This window comes from Lepisma saccharinum, chromosome 19 (genome assembly GCF_977018435.1).
Source record: "Lepisma saccharinum chromosome 19, izLepSacc3.1, whole genome shotgun sequence".
NCBI lineage: Eukaryota > Metazoa > Arthropoda > Insecta > Zygentoma > Lepismatidae > Lepisma > Lepisma saccharinum.
Genome location: NC_139247.1, coordinates 5109275 through 5135023, shown reverse-complemented (window position 1 = coordinate 5135023; position 25749 = coordinate 5109275). Strand labels below are relative to the sequence as shown.

Genomic DNA, 25749 nt, shown 5'->3' with positions numbered 1-25749 from the left:
GATATGTGTTTGGTGGATTTCAAAGTCTTTTTTTTTCCATATTTTATGCATTTATTACATTTCACACATTATTTACATATTCTACAAGTATTTTTTACATATATCTTACACATTAAATGCACAAAATTATATTTATGCATAAATACCAAACACTGAAAGGCATGTTTATCACTATCATTGAAAACATTTATGATGATTGTTCATTTCAAAGTAAATGAAACAAACAAAATTACTTAGCAAATGAAAGATAAAGTCTGTTACATTATTTCATTCAAGTGCTTTTAATAACTAACATTCCTATGCAAGCAATTTCTGTTTTAAAGAAACTTTTCTTGGATAGCCATTGAGAACTGGCTGGTTGGTGTTTTACTATAGTGAAATTCATATTATTGTGAAGCTGTGTGTGCATACAAGGTTATACAAATACAGGATATTTTTAGAAATAACTCTAGGAAATATTTTTCAACAGATAGATTATCGACTACATAATTCAAGTCTATACCCTGTCCTGGCTAACTGTAGACCAGGGCTGCGCATATCGGCAGAGGAGGAAGAGGAAAATAGTCGTGAAAGTGCAGCGTTGCCAACCGTACGTCCCTGACCGTACATGTACGGATGTATGGTCCAGACCTTAGTCTGTACACTAAATGCACGACTTGTGAAAATTTGCTCTTGCAGTTTTATCCCTAACATTTCCCTAAAAAATTCTTAAACAAATCGTACGTACCTGGAGACAAAAATACGGTCCGTTTGCCATGTGCGTTCGGTATTATCCTTTTCAAAAGTTTGCAACGCTGGATGAAATGGGGAGGAATTCGGGAAAACTCCCGTCACCCATTTCACAATCCTATTTCTCTCACTGTTCATTGGTGGAGCCGTCTCGCGTAACTACTTGCGCAGAGACTTGTTCTCGTTCGTCTGGTCTACAGTTAGCTGATAAACCTTTGACCTTTATCAGACAGTCTCTCATGCCTGGAAAGCCTCTCCGGATGAGAATTTTCAATTACAAGTTTTCAATCATGCCACCATGCGTATTTTTCACAAGTTGACAACATTGCTCCCCTGATCGATTATTATTTTTTCCCCAACTTTGCATGGTTGTAGTACATGCTAAACTTTTTAATTCACTTTGGTCTATTGTGGAAGCCACAGGGTCCATTTATTTTAGAAAAAAAAATTCTATCTTTAATTTTTATGACTGGGAGGTACAAATGCATAAATTTAATCTCCACTGAAAATCATTTCTCTACGAGGATTAGTTGATTGATTGATTTGCTTATATCAATGCACTTCGCTTTTCTGCCATGGACACTCACAAACATCCATGCCCAGGCTTGGATTCAAATCTGTGACCCCCGGGGTCATAGCGTGATGTGTTAACCACTCTGCCATGCGGGCTGACACGATGATTAGTTCTTGAGCTACAGTATTCTAAAAGCAACATAAAGTCACAAAACATCACGTATGTAACATATTTTTGTACTTTGTAAAGCATGCACTTGAAAAGTTCCTGTCCAGAGAACTTATATAGGTGTGCGAGGCTGTCTCATATACAATGTATCGAGTAGGATGCCAATTGGCAACTACAAGCTTCTTATTTGCGCATGCAGGGTAGTATTTGTAGCGGGAATTGCCCCCTCTGAATACTCTGTTGATCAAAGGATCGGTTCTGAAAATTTGCAAGGCAAGTGCATCTTCACAAGAAGGCAGTAGTAGTAAAGTGGTGAGGTCCTTATTGGTCGGTTGCGCTTAAAAAATTTAATAAATGGAAAATTACACGGTCATGGCTTGATGTATCTAGTGATGAAGTTACACATACATAATCTTTCAACATCAGTGAATTAAAACACATGGGCAAGTTGATAGTTTTGTAATTTTGCAGCAAGCTAAACACATTTGTAAAATATTATGACTAAAAATACAGAAGAATCTATATTGAATTCATTCTGTTAATCAGTTCTGTAACAACAATTGATCATAAACTTATGTGCGCAATGATGGGTGTTTGATATATGGTAGTGTATACCATTTTTGGCTTTTATTCAAGTAGTCCCACCTTGTGTTAAGCTCCTGGGACCTGTGAGAAACAAGTGAGTAATTTTTATTATTTCACAAATGTAACTGTGATTGAGCAAAGTGGTCTTGGGCACAATCTTTATGGGGTAGAAACATTTTTGATTCTGTCCTCCTCCACAAGTTATGCCCAAGTTCAATTCAGATTCCAAAAAAGTTAGATCCTGAACTAGATTTCTGGGAATGGGTGTCAAAATCCCACTTTAAAAACTGTAGGCCCAGTCCCCATTAGCTGTTCTGATGATAAAGTAGACTTTGTTTCTATCAAGATACAAATTTAAATCGGCAATTTTTCAGCAATTGTTAAAAATATGTGTTGTTCAAAGATTTTCTTTAAAAAAAAAAGTTGAATGACATGAAACAAACTGTAGAGTAAGCCCATTTAAAATTGTTGAGATACTCCTCGCAACCCCTCTTCTCCAGCGACCACAAGACACATACACACATATATGTACAGTGTGCGTATACATATATATATATAAGAATTATCTCATGCAATCTTGAGACAGTCAGAAGAATTTCCCCCACTGGAAGTTTCTTAAATGCTACACTACACTGTATCTGCAACATCAATGTGCACATTTACATTTTTAACCAGAGGATGTAAACATTTTCATGTTATCTTGTCAATGTGCACCTTTTAAAATGTAGTTGGAGCAGTGATTTACGATAAAATGCTGCACCACATGTGGCACATTGGAAATCATTTTGGTGCGTGTGGATTCTGGTGTGTCCAGCCAGGTATTGTTTAGTTGAAAATGTTTTTCTGCAGAAGTTACACTTGTGAGGCCTCTTCCTCTCTTTTGTGTGTAAATACATGTGAGTCACAAGGTAACTTTTGTTACAGAAAGACTTCCTGCAAGTAGCACATTCATAGCCTGATTTCTTTTCAGTGTGTTTTTTTTCATGTGCACGGAGGGAAAATTTGCTCACGAAGAATTTATCACATTGACTGCAAGAATATATAGTGGTGTCAAAATGGCTGTTCAGATGGATGGACAAGTATTCTTTACTTAAAAAGATTTTACCACAAACCTCACATAAGTATCGTTGTCCTGTTCTGGAATGTTTTCGCAAATGGTTACTCAGATAATGTTTATTTTTAAAAGTTTTTGTGCATATATTACATTCAAGCATCAAATACTCACCATGTACTCTTTTTTTATGGCGTTTTAAAATTTCTACTGTCTTGAACGATTTACCACAGATATTGCAGCTATGTTTTCTTTCATTTATATGCACACATTGTAGATGCTTTTCCATACAATGTTTATTACACTTCAGACACTCATGCAATTTCTCATGTCTTTTCTTGTCACCATGCCGCGTGAACTTCCTGTTACAAAATCTGCATGAATAAGGTCTCTCACCTGTGTGATATCTCATATGAATCTGAAGAATTTTTTTCATCCTAAAAGATTTTTTGCAAACATCACAATGGAACTTTTTCATATTTTTATGAACACCTAAATGCATCTTGAGATTACCTTTTATTCTAAATTTTTTACCACATATTTTACACTCGAATTCCTTTTCTGCACATGGGGAATGATAGAGAAGATATTTTCTATAAGCAAATGACTTCTTGCATCTATCACAGCTGTATTTCTTCTCACCCGTGTGCCTCCACAAATGCCCATCATAAGAAGTCTTATATTGAAAAGACTTTCCACACAAAGAACACAAAAAAGGTTTTCCATTCAAGTGTACGTGTAAATGAGATTGCAATGTACATTTGTTAAGGAATGTTTCACTGCAGATATCACAAGAATAATGCTGCCGATCTGTGTGAATGGCCATGTGTGTCTTTAAAGAACCTTCACAAGACAATGTTTTATTACAAATTGTGCAAGAAAATGGCTTCCGATCTGTGTGAAGATCCTTCATATGTTTCTTCCAACTTCTTCTACAAGACAATGTTTTCTTACAAATTGTGCAAGGAAATAGCTTCCGATCTGTGTGAATCTCCAGTATATGTTTTCTCAAAGAACCTTTACAAGAGAATGTTTTATTACAAATTGTGCAAAGAAATGGCTTCCGATCTGTGTGAAGATCCTTCATATGTCTCTGCCAACTTCTTCTAGAAGACAATGTTTTATTACAAATTGTGCAAGGAAATTGCTCCCGATTTGTGTGACTATCCTTGACATGTTGATTCCAACTTCTTTTATAAGAAAAAATTTTATTACAAATTGTGCAAGCAAATTGCTTCCGATGTATGTGAATTTCCTTCATATGTTTCTTCCAACTTTTTCTAGAAGACAATGTTTTATTACAAATTATGCAGGTAAGTGGAGTGTCATTGGCACCATGCTGGTCATGAATTGCAGGTGTCAATTTCTCCTTGGGCATTCCTTCCAATAAGTCCCTAGAATAAGGAAGAAAAAAAATAAGGAACAACTTCTTCAATCAGAACCTGCTATATAAGTTTTTCATGCCTACATTTGGATAGAAGGTCAAAGTAAGAGTTAGGAATTCAGAAGATGAAAAGAAGAATAACCAACATCACTGAAATGGGAATCAAGCATAAATACACGGAAAACCAAGTATCCATGTAGTGCACTAAGGCAGAGACTCAAATCCCAAATCAAGCACCATGGGTCAGACACTACCTTCACCCTCCTTGCCAAGGGGCTGCAACCTTTCAGCATTACCAGCACAAACCATATTCCAAAATAGGTGACAGACTTAGAAGCAAAAATCATACTTCCTTGATCCACTGGATAACCTGGGAGTGTACAATATGAAATGTCAATGCAAGGCTCATTACATTGACAGATCAATGATCTGATCCATGAACAAACTAATTCAACAGCACTTATCTGATGAAAAAAGCCACCAATGGCCTTGAAAAATGCATCAAATATAGCAATTATCAATTCAAGAAAGTTTCCACAAGGCACATAGTACTCTACTTGACACAAAAATCAAGGAAACACACACAATTATGTATTTTCGACATGAACTAAATATTGACAGTGGACAATCCGACTACACCTGGCTGCCGTTACTTGACCGAGTAAAACAAAGCAGCAACAGACAACATAACAGACAATAAGGCAATTTGCGATTAAAATTACCACCCGAGTGCTGGTGCCGCTTCCAATATGGCCACTCTATGTAGGATAAATCTTTGTTTACATTTGGTAGTAGTATGTAATAGCAGCGTGTTGTCATGGCTGGTATGGAAGATTATGCGATATTTTTAAATATTGTGAGTGCGATGAGAATTCCAGGAAACATAATTGGATTGATTTGTTGTTTTAAGTCCACTTTATACACAGTAAGGCTAATTGGGACTGGGCCTACAGTTTAAAGTGGGATCCAAACCACTATGTGCCTCCACCGGGAATCGAACCCGGGACCCCTTGATTACAAGGCAACGACGCTACCACTGCGCCATCGGGAGGCCACCAGGAACCATAATGAAGGTGAAGCTGTGATGAGAATTAAGCATTTAATTATGATAGGCAAAAATAACACTGAAAACAATTGTAACTGGAGCCCTCGGAAATTATTTGAAAATAAAGCAATTCGCCTGTATTTACAAAGCTTGGGCAGGAGAAAAATATAAACATACCATTGCAGTTTTTCCCCCAAAGAGGCAGGCCAGTTTAATAATAACACAGGATAATAATAATAGAATTTATAATTTCATCGAGGCTATCTTCACTGAAAAAGGACTTACTGAATGAAAGAGCAACATTAGCATGTCGATTTTCTTTTTCTGGTTACCTTTATGATTACAGACATTAATTAATTCTCCAACTATTTTCATCTTTGCACTTAATCGACTTTAAGTGCATCGACTTGCACCTGTTCCAAATTTTAAACATAATACCACAGACAAGGTCTGCAATAATATATTCTTTAAAAAAGTGTTTTATTCATAAAGAACAATTTAAAACTTTACTTTCGTGGTAATAGGAACATCTTTTGGAAAATAAAGTGAACAGACTCTTGGATTCTTCATAATTTCCTTCAATCTTATCCCCCACCAATCTTCTGTCAATCAACTTTGTTTTCCTTGATTTATTTACAAATTTCATTTTGTTCATTCTATGGGGTGAAAACATTTAAAATTTTCACTTTTCCCGACCCACAAAATGATTTAGAGCAAAAAACTGAACAGTAGATGTTACTCTTTCGAACATTTCCCATGCTTTGTACAACTTGAACACAACATAGTATCCTACACAGAGTAGTTCCAGAAAATCCCACCAGATGGCATATCGGATAATTTTAATCGCAAACAGCAGTCACTGAAATTAATTCAAGTAAATAAACAGTTTATATCATACACAGCACATTTTGTGCTTTTCTTATTACTTCTTCCTGTATATACAGTGGAACTCTGATTTTATGTTCCCAGGTTGTATATTTTCCCACATTATACATTCAATCTTGATGGTGCCAAAACACAAAAAGGGCTAAAGAATTTTCCTCGATTTTACATTTTCCTGCATTTTAATTTTGTTTAGCTTGGTCCCTTGAAAAACCAAAAACCCCTGAAAAAATCAAGGTTCCAATGTACATAGATTTTGATTTATGTGAAACTGTGTTGCATGTTTGAAGAAGTGGCTGCACTAAAGATTAAGGATGCTTATATACCAGTGACGATGGTTGCACGAATCCATATTATGTAGTGTCCACATTAAATTCTGTAGGAATCCCTTGTCTAAAACCATTTACATTAATTTCTTATTTAATTTAAGAGATAATACATTTGTTGTGTACATCTTTTCTACCACGACAAAAAAGGCTAATCAGGTTGAGTAATAGAGGGTGTCTGTATTTCACCTTCATATGTTTGTGACTACACTACCTAAGGTTGTAATCACCCTTGCCAAAGTTTCCACTTGATTAATTTTATTGCTACCAACCAAAGGAAGTGTCATAATTTCAGCTCCACATTTCCACCTGGTAGTGAAAATTTGAAATATTTGTGTCGGCAATCACTTCCCCATAGTCTCCACACCCTCTATACCAAGTTTCATGCAATCCGATGTTTCAAACACTCCAGAAGACTCTCAGTAGGGGAACTTTAATGATGACCACTCAGTACTCTACTTACCGTATATATTAAGTTAATTGACCAGTAACATCTTGCAGCAGTTATTGTCCATTTGTCCACATCTTCCTTAAAATCAGATACCACATTTCAAATCTTATATTGTCAATTACTGATTAAATGATGCAACAGTGTTCCTAATAATACTGTGCTAACACCTAAAATATAGTCAACAAAGAGTTTTGAAGATATCAAATATGTGGCAATAGTGTAAAGCACATTTCAAAATGGTCTTCAATGTATCAGTCATCTTCCTTGTATGTACGTATTGCTTGCATTGTACAATTATTTATCTTCTAGGTTACAGTTCTTACAAACAGATAAGCACAACTTTTTAGAGGTGATGTGTCAGTCATTTGCATAATATGTAAGAGAATTACACATAAATGGTCCAAATAAATCTACACAACACAAATGTGACAATGTGAAGGTAGTGATTTGGTGTCTGCAGATTATATCCATTTGCTACTTACACAGGGTTTTCACATAAATTCCATATTCTTCCTGAGATATCCACATGTTTTCCAGAATACTCTATTTTTAGCCAGAGTACTGGATGCACAATTTACTACTAATTAATTATATTACACAGGCCTCCACCATTTCCCCTCATAGCCATACCAGCCTCACCTTCTTTTTTATTTTTATTATTCGCATACCTACAAGTTTTGGTATCAGCCAATATAGGCATATCAGTGTATCATTTTATCAGTCAAATTATCAGCAATTTACAGTAGGCTGTAACTTAGCACACAATTCTGTCGTTTTGTTTTTATTTTATGAAGAAAAATACCATGTGTCAGTTTTGTATACCAAAATGTCTAAATATGCATTCTAATTTTCATCTCCATTATTGTACACAACACAACAAAGTGGTTGTAGAGCTGAACATTTGCAATTTTAAATTGCACCAGTAGAATGTCTCAATGGTACTGGCAAAAAAATGTATATCACTTCATCCCTAATTTATTGGTACCATAAACAGAACTAATTTGAGAATAAAATGACATTTATGTGTATATATTTAACGACAAAGATTACAGGGCCCCTGGGAGTTGAACACACGTTTACAAACTGTATTACAAATCACAAAATAAAATTGCAAAAAATCATAGCAATAACATCAATATATTTTCATACCTCAATCTGCAATACAAAATAAATGCACTACAAAGTAGCTTGTGTTCGTAAAGTAAGAAATTGCAGTTGTAACTATTGTAGTTATTAGTTGTAATCATTGTCAGCAGGCAGGAGCATATAATAGTCCCTCAGGTGCGCTTAATTGGATACACTGATCAATTTGAAGATTTGCCCCGAGATTTAAATGAAATTGATACCTTTTTTTAAAATTCCCTGATATTGCCAGGTTTTCCAGGTGTATAGATAACTTTTCATAGCATACCTTGATGTTTCTTCACATGTCTCAGGGTTGTTTTCTGACCTGGGGCTGGAACCCACAAGGGCAGAACCATTTTCTTCAAACTGGTCCAATTCACTATCATCATTGGAAGTTCCACTCACAACACTGACCTGGGAAAAATCAAAGTCAAGCATAAAATCGAACAAACATATTATAAAATTTAAAATGAAAATTGGAAGCGAGTTTCTGAATGTGAATTCTATAGTTTAGTGCTTTCAACTAACATAAAAAAAACTGATTCCTACACATAGTGATAGTAGAGTTTAAGTCCACTTATGCACAGTAAGGCTAATCGGGACTGCACCTACAGTTTAAAGTGGGAGTGCTGATGAATGGATCTTCTTCAATACATACTTCTTTCCAAATAACATTTTCTGTGCCTCCTTAATGGCGCAGTGGCAGCGTTGTCACCTTGTAATCAAGGGTTCTCGGGTTCGATACCTGGTGGAGGCACATAGTGGTTCGAATTCCACTTTAAGCTGTAGGTCCAGTCCCAATTAGCCTTACTGTGAATAAAGTGGACTTAAAACACCAAATCAACCAATCAATCAAATAACATTTTCTAAAATGTTAAGTCATTGTCACAAAAAAGAGACATTCTGGCATCCTCTTTTACATTCTAAAAAAATCTGGAGACTCAAAAAATGGACTGTATGGCTGGTCACTTTAAACTTACTATAATTGTAATTGCAAAACAGCGATGTGGGATGACTTTCTCCGAACTGTAAGCAATCCCAGTAATAAACTCATAATTGAACAGCTTAGCAACTTCCACTGCATTAAGCAATTAAAAAATAATGAATTTCACAAAAGAGGTACAAACTTTTTTGTTTCACAGCACCCTTAGTGATTTTTCCATGGCACCCAAGTCAGAATTTAAGCCTTGCAATGCTCAGTTAGTGTGGTTAGGTTGCTTGCCTTGAGTTAAAAAATAAAAACATATTTCAAATTCAGCCGGCCCCTGAGGCAGAGCGGTTAGCACATTGCGCTATGATGCCAGGGGTCCTGGGTTCGAATCCCGGCCTGGCCATGGATGTTTGTGTGTCCATTCATCAATTTCATCATATCATCACTCATCCCCCTTCACAATTAGCCAACAGTGGCTCAAAAGCGAAATAAAATAAACTAAACCAAAGTGAAATAAAATAAACTAAACCAATCAAAATCAATCAATATTTCAAATTCAGGATCATTTTATGTGTAAAAAATACTAAAACCATGTGCAGACTAACAAGAAAGTGTAATTTCAGTGAAAATATTGGAACATTTCGTGGTACCCTGTAAGACAGCAACGGCACCCCAGGGTGCCATGGTGCACACTTTGGAAACCACTGGTATAGATCATTATTGATATTTATCTGAGAAATAGAGATCTGGGCTCCAAAGCTCTAGCATGTACTCCTTTCACAATCAGCTGACTTTAAATCACGTAAGGAGAATGACAAGTGATACATTATATGAAGGGCTCGGGTGTAAAATACGGCAAGTGACTTTTTTTTTTTTTTTATTATTAAGAAAAGAGGTCATCAGAAGCTATATTGTAGATAAATTATTGTTTCATGTTGTGTCTACCAATTTTAGTCATATGCTCAATTTCTCAGTTTCAGGATTCACATCATGGTTCTTCCCTTACATGTGAAATAATGTCTGCGAAATTTCTTGCAGTGAACGATCTTAACACCTACAAGTCTTTAACAACACAGCTGATAATGATATTCCCGTGGTTTGCTTTGTCACCCTAATGAGAAAACCCTCTACCGAGTGGCTGAATTATAGTAAATACTACTATACTGCTAGGGCATAATTCATCTCCAAGAAATGGAGCACAGATTTTTGCACTGGAAGTTGTAAGATACTTGTTTTACACAGTAACAAGTGAATTTCCTGTCGCTTTCGCGGCTCATGCTAAGTTGACGGGATGAGCAGAAGCCCCGCCTGCTTGCATTTCTAAGTGATGACGTCAGAGGACCTCCTGTCTGTGAAGAGGACGTTTTCAAATCCGTGACGTAGTAGGTGAATTTCAGCGATGTTTGAAGGCGTGTTTCTCGAGAACCGAAACAAATATCGCCGAGATATTTCGCACATCTCATGTTTGTGTCATTATCTGTAAAATGAATGGATTTAAAACGTTTTTCATGTCAAAGTGGAAATGTTGACGCCAGCCGCGGTTCCATCCACACAAAGCTTCTTTCTTTGTTGTCGAGCTGTAAAAATAAGTCTCGTTAACGTAAACAATGGGTCGCCCTTGTCGACGAAAGATTTTTATGGCTTTGAGGTACGATGAACGTAAACTTCTTATTTCGTCCTTTTCTATAAGCAATTGTCTATCATTTTCTGCTTTTTTCCACTTAAACTCTAGGTCACGTATTATCACACCAGACACTGCCTTGGAACTCTATTCTTTGTTTGAAAACCCTTCGGACACCTTCTAATGTTGGCCTTTCCCCGCCCGTAAGGTGAAATTCTTGCACAACAAGCCTAACGAGCTTGTCTATATCACTCTTGATTTTTCAGCTAGGTTGTGTTTTATGGGGCGTATGAAAGTGTTTCTTCAACTTAGTGCATACTTTACTTTCTATTACAATTCTCCTCACACTCCTGAATGAAACACCACATGCGTGAGCCCCTCCTTTGCAGCTGTTTTTCGGACATACGAACTCCCACCTCGTCTTTCATAAATGCATACTACATTATATACAATTTCTCGCCCTTTGCTGTGAATTACTTTCCGTCCACCGAGTTTACTTGCTTTCTCTCAACTGCAAGTTTTTTCATGCTAGCAAGTACACTGCACACAAAACAAGCACACACTTCAAATGAAGACAAGGAAGTCGATCGCGTTGTTTCTCGGTGCTCACATAACATTTCTGACGTTCGGCAACCCTGCCTGTGTGCACGATAAGGGAAGTTCGCGCATGCGCCTGTCCCGTTTCCGACCCAGCACACCGGTGGGAGAGTTTCTTGTCTCACCTCTTGTACTATAAGCTACATGCGATCTGTAAAAAATATGATTAATAATTATTTAAAGATTCCCATGTATTCCTTACAAACAAACAACTTCAAGTTACAGCTAATCTAATGGAAGTTTCGACTATTCCTAACAAAAGCAAAATCTTAAACCTGTCCAATTCCCGCTGATGTGTTTTTCTACATGATCGGAACTTTGATATTCCCAAGAGAACAAGTAAAACAATACTCCCTTAAGCGTAATTCTGCCTATCTCCTCCTTCTACAACCATCCGGCGCACAGACCTTTCGTTCCCCAGCTTGCCGCGGGAAAAGATCAGTGGGGGAGGAACAGTTTCAGGTTCTCGCGAAGAGCTTTACGTCGAAAACTGTTCTTCCTGCCCTTAAGCCGCTCCTGCACTTTACCTAAAAAACTACTTTGCAATCCTCCATATAGGAAGTTCTGGATGAACTCCTGCTCCATCCATTCTCAATCTCGGGCATAGTTTTGGTGCTGCGATCAGCACACTCCCTGCTTCATCCTTCTCCTGGGATAATCTCCAGTGACTTATGCAGGGACCTGTATCAGGGCATTCAGCTGGTAAACTAAGAGTGCACCCGGCAAATTCACGAACTAAAACACACAGTAATTCTTTTTTCTCCTCATACCTAGCCAACCTCTGTGGCAGAGTGGTTAGCACAGGAATTTGGGTTCGAATGACAGCCTAGCTACAGCGAGTGTTCTTTGTGAGTGTCCCTTCATCACACCACCACCTATCCTCATCAAAGTGATTAGCCAAAAATGGAAGAAGAGCAACATAAAATAACCTAATTCTATCAGTCAACTGTGCGACTACAGCATTACAGGGGGATTCTTACCTTGGTCAAACTAAACAACAATGAATATTGAATATGATGAGAAACATTAGAAGATCCAAACCGAGGGTCTCTGGTTCTGTAGTGTGCCGTACAAAGCCATTGCCACATTTGAATTTGTTCCTATTACTAAATAAAATTTCCAATTATTTGATAAATTCTTGCTTCGATCACAATATTAACAATGTTATCTTCCTAGGGTGGTCTAGTTGGTAGAACTAGACCATGCAGGAAACCCAGGTTCAATTACCGGGGTAGGTGATCTAAGGTGGGATTTTTACCGGCCTTGTCCCTGCATAAAGCGGCTCCGGGGCTAACCCAGCATCAAATCAATGGTCATCTGTGGGGGAAGGGGGGTAAAGGCAGCCGGAGTATGGTGCTGATCACATCACCTCCTCTAAATATGCCTTCATGGCACGGTGCTAATGCACAGGGAACTTTATCTTACCTCATAATACATTATAATTTGAAGATGTGTATGCATAGCCTACCTAAATCATTGACAGGTATCCAGTGGCTCTCCCACATACTAGGAAGTCTGATGCTGCTCAGTGGTGAAGTGTGATCTTGAGAAGAAGGTAAGCAATTCAGTACTTACATTATCGCTTCCGAAAAAAGGGGAGGGGTTTATGCGCATATATAGAAATATATATTTGTGGGGGGGTCTGAACAAAGTGCCTCAAAAGTAAGAATAATAATATTATAATATAAATGTTTAAGTTTATATAATTTACAGGTATATTTATAGTACGTAAATTAATTTATATTGTATTATATTGACTGTGAGAATAGACATATAACCACATATTCATTATCTAGTTTATGTGTAGTTAAGATCGCCAAAATTTGTATAAAAACAACTGTCCTGGCAAGGAAGTTCATGCCAAGACAAGAATACAAATAATTTAATATTTATTGAACAAAAAAAAAAAAAAACGATGTTAGATCCAGTTCACGAAAAGTAAAGTTCCTGATTAATATTTCATGTATATTATTATTAGTAGTAAAGTTCAGCAGAAATAAATGACCCTCGATTGTACAACTATTCCAAACTATGTAACATCAACATTTTGAATTATGATGTAAGTCTAGTTGCATGCTAAAGAATTCCATTTGGGGTTCAGGTAATGATGGTAAAGGGGTTATTAATTCTCTTGACATTAAACGTAATTTGTATTTTCTTAGGATAAATGTTTGTTTACACGATAACAAAGATATCTTGTGAAAAATCAGATTTTATGATTTCCCTGGAACCCTAACATTTTTTTTTATAGTTCCGCCAAAAGGTTAATTCGGAAATTCACTGCACCTGCACTTGGAACATTGAACTATATAAAACTGGAACACTCGCTGCAATGCTGATCGGCGATGAAAATTGAAGTCACTTTTGTGATTAATTCCTCCAGGGAAGTTTGGAAGAACACGTGGTAATCCATCCCATAAGCTTACGTGTATTTACTCTCCTTTTTTGCTTTCGAATTGTTAAAAAAGAAACACAATTTAACCATATTTATGCATTCAGTGCTACAAACAAATGTCTATTAAGTGTTTCGTTGCTATTAATAGTTGGCATGTGTTGTTTCAAACAATTTATCCAGTCTTAAGTGGGTTGAACATGGTACGGTCATGTTTGGCATTTGGATGTACAAATTGTGTAGATAATAGTCTACTTTTTTCGGTTTCATTCTTAAAATATCTATACTACACCTAAATGTATCTATTAAAGGTTGATGACGTTAATTACATAAATGTTATAGTTACATTTCAAAGGTTCAATTTAGAGCCAAAATGAACATAAATTGGCTTTTTGTTAATAATTTTGGGTATTCAGGAAATTTTGGTATGTGTAGATAGTGTTGGGAGCCCAATTTTAATCTTTCCAATTCTTATCATTTAAGAATTAGAATTTGTGTACTCTTTGATTGTGTCGTAGTTGTGCTGTCTAGTATGTTTGTGTAGTAGTTGTGCTGTCTAGTATGTTTGTTTTATCTTGCGTAGTAGTTGTGTTGTCTAATTTGTTTGTGTTTGTCTTGTGTAGTAGTTGTGGTGTGTAGTTTGTTTGTGTTTATATTGTATAGTAGTTGTGGTGTGTTTCTGTTTATATTGTGTTATAGTTGTGATGTGTTTGTGTTCGTCTTGTATAGTAGTTGTGCTGTCTAATGTGTTTATGTTTGTCTTGTGTAGTAGTTCCTCCATTCATATTGGGGGTTAGGCGTAGAGCTTACAACTCGGCACTGTAAAAAGCCATGTCAAGAATCAGCAATATAAGGCCATGGATGTTCCCAAGGTAAAATATTCCGGAAGTAAAATAGCCCCCGTTCGGATCTCCGGGTGGGGACTACTTTGGGAGGTCCCTGGACTAAGGATAAGATCTACGTTAGGAATAAGGCTATTAAATTAGGCACCTTGAATGTTCTGAGCCTTTACCGGCCTGGGGCATTTCAGTGTACAGTCAATGAGATAGTAAGTATAAATTAGATGTAGTAGCTGTCCAGGAAGTTAGGTGGCCAGGAGAAGGGAATTGTAAAACTAAAAATTATACTTTTTTCTATGGTGGTACTGAAAATCATAATTATGGAACAGGCTTTTTTATAAATAATAGAATTATCTCGGCTCTTAAAACAGTAGAATTTATTAATGATAGGATATCATATGCAGTTTTACAGGGTAGGTGGTGTAAAATTATTTTAATAAACATACATGCACCAACGGAAGATAAAGATGATAATACTAAAGATGATTTTTATACAGAGTTAGAACAGATCTTTGATAAATTTTCTCAGTATGATATGAAAATTCTGTTAGGTGACTGTAATGCACAGATTGGCAAAGAAGAGACATTTAAACTCACGATTGGTAAAGAAAGTCTTCATGAATTAAGTAATGATAATGGTATAAGATTGATTACTTTTGCAACCTCAAAGAATTTAATTGTGAAAAGTACCACTTTTAAACATAAAGATATCCATAAATATACCTGGTCTTCTCCAGATGGTAAAACTCATAATCAGATAGATCATATTCTCATTGATAAGAGAAGGCATACTAGTATAATTGACGTTCGTACACATAGAGGTGCTGACTGTGCCAGTGACCATTATTTAGTAATTGCTAAATTAAGAGAAAGACTCTCAGTGTTAAATCATAAGCAACAAAATCTAAAAGTTCTAAAATTTGATACAGGAAAGTTTACTGATGAAAGAATTAAGAAAGATTACCAAATTAAACTGTCAAATAGATTTGATGTTTTGCAGGATTTAAATGATGATGAAAATATAAATGAAACAGACGTAAATAAGAATTGGGAGCATATACGTAATGCAATAGAATCAGCAGCTAAAGAAAGTATAGGATACCATAAACCGAGAAAAAGTAAGCCATGGTTTGATAATGAATGTCATAATCTAATAGAAATAAGAAATCAGGCTAGACTTAGGTGGTTAAATAACTCTGATGATACAAATCTAAACAATTATAATAGAATAAAGTGAGAAGTTAACCGCATGTTTAGAAGTAAAAAAAGAGATTACTTGAAAAGCAAAATTAACGAAATTGAAACAAACAGCAAAAATAAAAATATCAGAGATCTATATAAAGGTGTAAATGAGTTTAGAAAAGAATGGCAACCTAAAGTAAACTTGATAAAAGATAAAGACGGTGATTTTCTAGCTGACCCAAGCGATATTCTAAATAGATGGAAGAACTACTTTAATGACCTTTTAAATGTCCATGTAGGAGATAAATCAGAAGTGAATGAAGTACACACAGCAGAACCTTTAGTTCCAGAACCTAACTTGACTGAAGTTAAAGATGCTATTAAAAGGCTAAAGAATAACAAAGCACCTGGCATTGATTTAATACCAGCTGAGTTAATTAAATATGGTGGAAATTCATTAATATGTCAAATTCATAAATTAATTTGTTTAATATGGAATAAAGAATCCATAATTGTTCCTGTGTTTAAAAATGGTGATAAAATGAACTGCAATAATTACCGTGGAATTTCTCTACTCTCAACAACATATAAAATATTATCTAACATTATCTTAACAAGACTAACCCCATATGCTAATGAAATTATAGGTGATTATCAATGTGGATTTAAACGTAACAGATCAACTACAGATCAAATTTTTCACATCAGACAGACACTTGAAAAAAAGTGGGAATATAATCAAAATGTCCATCAGCTATTCATTGATTTCAAAAAAGCATATGATTCGGTCAAAAGAGATAAATTATATAATATATTAGTAGAGTTTGGGATACCTAAGAAGCTTGTTAGTATGATAAAAATATGCACCAGTGAAACAGAAAGTAAAATTCGTGTGGGAATTAATATGTCTGACAAATTTACAATTCATGATGGGTTAAAACAAGGAGATGCATTATCTCCATTGCTCTTTAATTTTGCCTTAGAATATGCTGTTAGGAAGGTAAAAGAAACTAAAGAAGGACTAAAATTAAATGGTGTGACTCAGTTGTTAGCATATGTAGATGATGTAGACTTATTAGGGGATGATATAAATACAATTAAGAATAATGCTAAAATATTTTTCAAAACTGCTAAAGAGATAGGTTTGGAAGTTAACAAAGAGAAAACTAAATATATGCTTACAGGTCGAAACCAAGTGTTAGGTAATAATCAAAATCTAATTATTGATAACAACTCGTTTGAACCAGTTTCCAAATTCAAATACTTAGGAGTAATATTAACAAATGAAAATTATATTAAAGAGGAAATAAAAAGTAGGCTTAATTCAGGAAATGCATGTTACTTCTCTCTTCATAAACTTTTGTCTTCTCGTTTAATATCTAAGAAACTAAAAGTTAAAATATACAAAACAGTAATTTTGCCTGTAGTATTATATGGATGTGAAACTTGGTCCCTTACATTGAAAGAGGAACATAAATTGAGAGTATTTGAAAATAAGATCTTTAGGAAAATCTTTGGACCTAAAAGGGATGAGGAGACAGGTGAGTGGAGAAGGTTACATAATTTAGAACTACATAATTTGTAATCATGTCCAGATATTATTAGAATAATGAAATCAAGAAGACTTAGGTGGGCAGGCCATGTGGCACGAATGGGAGAGGAAAGAGGAGTTTACAGGATTCTTGTTGGGAAACCTGATGGTAAGAGACCTGTAGGAAGGCCAAGACGAAGATGGAGGGACAACGTTGAGATGGACCTAAGGGAAATCGGTAGGGATGGAAAAGAGTATATAGATCTTGCTCAAGATAGGGAAAGATGGAAGGTCTGTGTTGCTGCAGCCATGAACCTTCGGGTTTAGAAAGGCTAGAGAGTTAGTTAGTTTAGTTAGTTAGTTATTTTATGAAAACAAGTGTTAGTGCATTTTTGCCATTGGTTTCAGACTTTATGAATACTTGTAGAGTGATTACTCTAAATCATTAAATGTAAAAAATAAACTTATTAATTGCCATTACGTACCTCTTCTGTGTCACTTTGATCGAATTCCACTCTCTGTACGGAGATGTTGTCTTTCACAATCATATCAGAATTTACACATAGTTGGATGAAATCATGAAATATATCGATCTGCGCCAGGCACTGGATGCAAATAATGTCTGATGAACCTAAGACAGATGATGCCTGAAAGCAAAAAAAAATGTCAGGATAGTTTCTAAACTTAAATGACAAATCCATCAAATATGTAAAATTTTGGCCAATGCAGGGGTGGAAACTAGTCAAGTGGTTAAAATTACTGATTTAACTGACAAAAAAAACTGAACAAATACTGACAAATTACTAACCATCTGCTGAGTTATTTGCACCATATCAATAAATTGTCGAACTAAAATTAAAAATGGGTTTTCATTGTTAAAATTATCTTGCCTCTACCATCGCCACAGACAGCATATTACGATGTTGGATGGCGATGTCTTCTCGATGATAAGACACTTCTCTTGTAGTTGTGTTTCACCTCTGTCACAAACTGTTGCATTGTGGGATCAAGCAGCCATGATGGACACCAGTTCTTGGAAACATGGGGAATTCAATCCGGTGGGTGGGAGTTTTGATCCCTGTTTACAATGGTGCATTGTGAAGTGTGCACTATTTGGCTGTATAAACAGAAACTCACGTTTATCCTCTAATTTCCCGAGAAAGAACAGAAAGTACATTTCGCGGCACAGAATGTGCAAGGACTCAATAATTAATAATCAGAATTTGATCAGGGTGGTGAAAATAAATTGTGACAACATTAAATTACAAAGCTAACATTACAGAGTGTGAACATTTTCTCTCAGGAAACTTTTTTTTTATATATATAGAAAGATGCTGATACTTGCGATAAGTTTCACAATAAAAATGATAACATGCAAACTTAAATTCATCTTCATAATTGTACGTTTGTAATTGATTATTTATATTTCGTTTATTGACACAAACTGTTATTAATTCTTATCCGATCCATGAGAAAAGGTGCCGGTAGTAGACTTTGTTGTACCATTGTGTACTGTAGAAAAAAAAAGCACTGCTTGGCTAAAACATACTAATGATGTAATAAAATATTCCAAATTGATTGATTGAGATTTAGTTTATTTTACTTCACTTTTCTGCCACTTTGAGCTAATTGCGAAGACGAGGATGAGGAATAAAATTGAAGAAGGGATACTCACCAAGAACACCCTTGCTTAAGTTGGGATATTAGAACTCGGGACCTCCGACATCGTAATATGCTGTGTTAACCACTCTGCCACGGAGACCGGCATATTCCAATTTGTTAAAGCAAGGAGTGAAATTACTGTTATCGAGCAATTCAACTTTTTAAATAACAGCACTTGAACAAACGTTAAAAGGAAACAATGGCAATAATGGGAAAGCATCGGAATATTTCAAGCAGAAAAACCGAACCACTAATAAATACAAAAACAAAGATAGCTGTGTCAAGTAAATAAACATACGTGAACTACAGTTGGCCAAAGGTTTATGCCCCTTTTCCATTTCATTATCGTATAGTTCATATGGATCTATACCACAAAAGAACTTCATTCTTCTTCATATTTCTTTCTGTCGACTGCACAAAGAGTTTACATGAAAAATTACAGATATTTCCAGATGGCACAATATTGTCATTAATTGTATGCAATGTTACCGACATTTTACACAGTACTAACAACAAAAGGACAGTTGGCGCAGATGTAACGAATGCTAAGTGGTGGGTATTTCGTTGTAGTCATCAAACTATTGGCTGCAAATCCTGACGTCACATGAAACCCACCTATTGTAAAAAAATGTAAGGGCATAAAAGGAAAAAACAGTCCTCCCCTCACCCCCCTCCCCAAATGGTGTGTAGCAGATAATGAAATGCAAAGCATATGTTGTAATTTCTTTAAGTCTCTATCTAGTTTCTTATGGAGAAAAATATTAATAACTTATTTTGTTTCTCTGTAGTTATAGTAGAACCTGGAAAAACCAAATAAAAAGCAGTTTTACCCAGGTTGGGCTTTTTCAAAGGAAAAAAACTGATAAAATGTTAACCCTGACTTCCTTTAGCAACATTTCAAATCATAATTTCACCAGTTCGTAATACTTAGTGAAAGTTTTAACTGTGCTAATTACATTTTCCAGGTTTCGAAGTTACTTGCGCAATTATTTCCAGTATTCTAAAGCACTTCCTAATACTCCCATAAAACTAGTGAAAAATCATTAAACATTTGGAACCATTACCGAAATTCATAATGCGTATTGAACAATTGTGAATATTAATATTATCTCGGCTAAAGTTTCTATTGTTTAATTCTGAATGAATAGTGATATGCAGACATTTTTTTACATGGTTTGATTTTGATTTATGTCTGTTAACACATACTGTGGAGTTTAAGCGATTACTTACTGCGTGTTTCTTTGACACTGGTGTTTACTTCCCAATACATGCTTTCATAGTTATGTTAGGCAAGTTCCCTTAGCATTTTAATAATAACCCTAACACTGGCGGCGATTGGTTTCCAAAACTTAGGGGGGGGGGGGGGGCAAGGTTCCAAAACAGGGGAAGCCGAGAGAGTTTACTTTCCCTTGGTAGGTAAAATTTAGCATAGTGCGGCAGCAAAAGTGGCAAAAAGTGGGGGAGCTCACCTTCCCTAATCGCCGCCACTGACACTAAAGGCTTTTGTGGTTAGGTTAGGTGGGTCAGGTTTAGTTCTCTTAGCATTAAAATAAGATCCCTAAATGCTTTATACTATTGATCGAGGTCAGAAGGTTTGACCCTTCTATCAACTAAGAATGCCTTTCCATGGGGAGCACACATGCTTGCGTAAGCTAATATTTTTTCGCAACATAAATAACTTTTTTTTTGAAATCCAAACAGTGTTCATTACTTGGTAACACTTCCATATAATGGAAACTGATTTCGGTATCGGTACTATTATAGTATGGGGTGACACCTATAAATCATATATTTTGCACTTGTTTACATTCCTAATGTACTATTTTGGAATGCGGAACATTTCCTAAGGTGAAATAATGCATTTCTAACTAAGATAATGTCTATTTCTTACATTTACGAGTACTTACTGTTACTTGTTATTTCGATTCTGTAACACACATTATGGCAACAGTATACCGGTTCATCGCACGTTGTGCAAGTGTTTTGTCGATTTATGCAGTGTTGCAACCTCGTTCACCGGTAAATACCTACTTTCATGCCCGGATTTGAAATTATGCTAATACCTCGCAAACCATTGACGTTAGCCCCACAAACCATTGACATTAGCCCCAAAAAACATTGACGTTAGCCCCAAAAACCATTTTCCGTAAGGTTAGGTTAGGCAAGCATAGTTAAAAAAAAAAAAAAATACTCGACAAGTCATGTTCTAGTGAAAACACGGCGAGTTTCAAGCACTGATTACGGGGTTACATCATCTTACACACGGAACATTGTTCTCTCATGCAGAAAGCAACGGGCGACAGCAGAAACAGCATGTCGGAGAGAGATTTTCGCAGAAAACAACATGTATTCACATTAAAATGGATCAAAACTACATTCACGAACTTCCAAAATGCTACAGAAAATGATTTCCGTAAGTACTTTCTTCTGTAAATTTGAAGAAATCCGTCACTCCTATACTATAATGTTACCTGGATTTCTTACTTTTTCCATAAGAAAGCACTTCCGCAAATCATTTTCTTTAGCGTTATTGAAGTTCGGGAATGTAATTTTAATCCATTTTAATGCGAAATCATGTGTTTATCTGCGAAAATATCTCTCCGACGCGTTATTGCTGCTGCCGCCATTTGCTTTCTGCACGTGAGCACAATGTTCCATGTGTTATATTACGTAAACCCCCAGTAAGTGTTTCAAACCTCGATATGTTTTCACTATAACATGATGTGTCGAGTATTTATAATTTATGTAAGTTTCATACACCGGAGACACATTTCTTCAATTTCACACAAGAAACTACTTACGGAAATGAGTTTCTCCAAGATTTACAACGTTCGTCAAGGTATTTTTAGGAAATAGAAATTATTTTCGTTAGAAATTCATTATTACACCTAAAGAAATGTTCCGCAATGCAGCATAGTACGTTAGCAATGTAAAAAAGTGCAAAATAAATGATTTCTAGGTGTTTTACCTATACGAAAGTAGTAATCATTACTTTAAGGAAGGTTCAAATTTGTGTGACAATGATTGCCAAATTCTACGATAATTAGTCTTTTTGCTAAGATATTTTGAAAAAAATCATATGAAAAGAATATGCGATATCGCCCAAACGAATTTCTTCAAATTTACAGGAGCAACTACTTACTGAAATCAGTTTCTGTAGCATTGTCGAAGTTCTTCGATGTACTTTCTTTCGCGGAAACTGAAAACTTCACCATAGAATGCTGCAGACCAAAAAATAATCACTTTTTATGTAAGGAACTTGCATTTTCTGTAAAGCGACAACATAATGCCGTTGTTTCCATTATGTACCTGCAGATGGCAGGAGCGTCGAAAGTCACCGGGTCTCGCCAGTGTTTCCAAACATGCCTTTTTTTTACGAGAATTTTTTTTTAACTATGCTTACCTAACCTAACTCAACCTAACCTTGCTGGAAATGTTCTGTGGGGCCATCGTGAATGGTTTTTGGGGCTATCGTGAATGGTTAAATGTTTACTACCCTTCGGACACCTATAACATCCAAGTTTTGTCAATTTTTGACATTTATACTTACATATCTGCTTCGCAGAAACTTCCGTGAATGGTTTTTGGGGCTATCCATCCCGTAATCAGTGCGAAATTTAAACTAAAAAATTAATTTCATTTGAAATTTTTGACTCAAATTTCCCACCGATTCCGGGCTCTGCCCCTGGGGTAATTGATCTACCGCCCCCAACCGCTAACGTGTCCCCGCCTTCACTCCACTCCAGCTTTTTTATACACTCCCTGTTACAGGCATCTTAGAAATTGGCCGGAGACACCTGCCCCTAAATGGGCACCAAACTTTTAAATTTGAAGAACTCAGTTTCCAGGATACGGAAATTTCACACAAAACACCTTCCCGATGTTAGACAATAGAGTCCAGCGCAGTTATTTCCGCCGTGCAATGCGCGAAACAACTAAAGAAGCAGTGTTGCTAATGGAGCAGATAGAAAAATCGCTGCAGTGCTCCGATGCACAGCTGTTACGTACAACAATAAAATTAGAGAATTCAGGTCTATCTAACGTTGAGTTTTAAACGTCATGCATTATACCAGGACTAGGATTAATATGTACTAACAAGTGGCTTTGTATGTAGCTACATACATATGGACTAAAAATTCGCAAAATATGAACTAACACATAAGTAAAATTACCAAAAATGCTGCAAAGAAGACTTCTTCATACGATTCCTTATTTGAGTGATTTCAAACAAAATAAAAAAAAAATATTTATTATTTTTCATTGCATTAATGCACTGGTGGCATTCTAACTTTTCACTCCCAAAACCCGTATACACTGGTATGGAACTGCAACGGCAGATAATAACATGCCAACGTGTTAAACCGCTACAATTGCACCATAACACTCCTCCTCAAACAGTATTATTATTTCCTCTCTGAGATCTGCGACAGTCGGTTGCCTTTGTTGTACATTTACAAAGGATGCCGGCTTCGACAACAATAACAAGTACATATACTGCCACTAGACGATAAGCTGCGCGGCTTTTTCTTTTGTTATGAACCAGGGCCGGCGCTAGTCATTTTGCCTCCCTGGGAGGTTGCGGCAGATGCCGCTCTGTTTCGACCCCCCCCCCCCCCCCCGGTCATTACGCAGCAACGGAAAATTGAAACTCAATATATTCCTAACTAAAACATCAAAATATAAAATAAATAATGACACTTCTTATGCTATTTCAATACTATTCAGCGCAAAAGAATATCTCGCTCGATCACAGTTTTCAATAGGCTTATTTTTTTCTTCTCTTCAAATTTTGCCGCTCTGGGCGATGGCACGGTTCGCCCTCTCCTTCCGCCGGCCCTGTTATGAACTTGGTCACCCATCAAATTAATTTTAACACAGAAAACAATATGTATCGCATTAAGCAGCAAAAATGACAGCCTCCTCTATGCAATTTCTACAAGAACACCTGCCGGAGCCAGAGTTGAATTGCTTAGAATTTCCCGAGCTTGGCTATGCAAGGTTTTTGATTTCAATTTCGACAGAACTGGAGGCATTATGGAATTTAACGTTCATTAGCAAACACACACTTTTACATACACACACGCAATACACGCACACAACGTCAAACCGGTCAAATACTTAGTATAAAATAAAAATATGGTGCTTCCAATCCAACAAAACTCACCGCCACTTTACCTGTCTTTCCCCTTCTGTGACAGAAATAGTGCTTCATTATTACAGTTGGCAACACTAGTTACTAGCTAGCCAATGAACATGCACTGCATAAAACAAGCAAGGACTACGCCGTGCTATATTGCCACATTACCGTCCCTGCCGAACAGTGAGAACCGCGAGCTGGAGCGCTATTCAATTGTTTTCAATGATGTTTGCGCGAGTGTGTCCAGGAATGGAATGACAATATGGCAACAATAGTGAAGGTTTTCGAGCAGGGTAGAACACGTGATGCTAAGAGAGAGGGAGCCGAAACGAAAATTCGTTTCTACGCAACGGCAAATTTACGTGTGTGGCACTCTACTACACGAACTTATTACGGTAAGTAGTTTCTACTGTAGAAATGAAGAAATCTGTCCGAAGGATAGTAAACTAGTACCATCATGAAGCTTATTTTACATGTGCCTCTAAATATGAATCGGATTCACATAATGTACAACATACTGCATGTATGATCAGGAGATTAGCATGCATTAACTTTCAGATTCTAACACACATAATTCTTACCCATATGCCGAGGCAGTTCTTGATTTTACTCCGAATTTTGATTCCTTTTTCTTCGACTATCATAATATTTTTAGTTTCCTTTAAGTAAGTTGGTTCACAACATAAAACACATTTCGAAGACATCATAATTATATTCATTCACAATTAGTTAACTTTCATAACGCGAAGAAAGGGGAAAAAAGCTACATACTATGTGCCACATATTTTAAAGATAATAGCTTTGTGGAGGAATAACATCAATCTACAATTTTCTATGTACATTTGTTTACATCACAAGCTGTCACAGACTATTCTTCTAGTTGAAACCACAGATTACGAACAATCGTTTCAGACGCCAGAGTAATGTAACCATAGAATAGTTAATTTTAGGGCCGAGTCTGCTGCCACGCACGTGTCAGCAGTAGACACTGCCAAAATTTTTGCTGATTCCAGAATTTATCGTTTTCCATTGTAACTAGTAGGGGTGTGCGGGATCCCGAAAAGTTGGAACCGGGATTTGGAAAAACATTTCCGTCCCGATACCGACTTCGGGAAATGAATTCCCGACTTATCAGGATCCCGAGCAGTCGGGAAATACCGAATGGTCATTTTAAGAAGTCGTTAATGCTCGACCTTTTCTGCAATGTAAACAGTGATGTGCGTCTACGCGTAAACAACGATAATCTACATTCTACATGTAGACTATGTTATACACGTATATTACGTAATCTATGTAAACAACATGGCGAAAGGTGATAGCGCCGTGGAATTGAAAGAAAATTATACCATGATTATACTGTGTATCAGTTGCTGATGTGTGTGGAGAACTTTTCGTACTCTTTCATTCAAATTCGAACAATTTCTCACCTAGCTAGGAAGAAACCTAAGATATAGAAATATTCTAGTGTTTTATGGGAAGAAGACCACTCTTGCCTCACGACTGCTATCTGTTGTTTTTTGCATACTATTCAGGGTTGGCAAAATTTGTGTTTTTTTAAAAAAGAACAAAACAAACTGTTTTTTTGTTTAAAACATGT

The 25749-nt window shown here is 36.2% G+C and overlaps 1 protein-coding gene across 4 annotated transcripts; it reads right to left on the bottom strand.

The window, feature by feature from the left end:
- Positions 1–1287: 1287 nt before the first annotated feature.
- On the bottom strand, positions 1288–25013 carry LOC146002794 (uncharacterized). Of its 4 annotated transcripts, none has more exons than XM_083140736.1 (4): positions 24734–25013; positions 17839–18000; positions 8547–8674; positions 1288–4441 (listed from the first exon to the last, which is right to left on the bottom strand). In XM_083140736.1, the coding sequence occupies exons 1-4, from the start codon at positions 24869–24871 to the stop codon at positions 2692–2694; spliced, it is 2178 nt and encodes a 725-aa protein (XP_082996862.1). In that variant the 5' UTR covers positions 24872–25013; the 3' UTR covers positions 1288–2691. The 4 variants fall into 4 exon arrangements, with proteins under 4 accessions (XP_082996862.1, XP_082996863.1, XP_082996866.1 ...); XM_083140737.1 differs by having other exon boundaries at positions 4272–4441; positions 8482–8674; XM_083140740.1 differs by lacking the exon at positions 1288–4441 and adding an exon at positions 5607–7213.
- Positions 25014–25749: the final 736 nt, after the last annotated feature.

Excerpts from the sequence above, each read along its gene's own strand:
- LOC146002794 (XM_083140736.1), bottom strand. The coding sequence starts at position 24,871 with ATGAATATAATTATGATGTCTTCGAAATGTGTTTTATGTTGTGAACCA. Across the intron at positions 18,001-24,733 it reads AGAACTGCCTCGGCATATGG|GCATCATCTGTCTTAGGTTC; the intron begins GTAAGAATTATG and ends TTTTGCTTTCAG. Across the intron at positions 8,675-17,838 it reads ATCAAAGTGACACAGAAGAG|GTCAGTGTTGTGAGTGGAAC; the intron begins GTACGTAATGGC and ends GATTTTTCCCAG.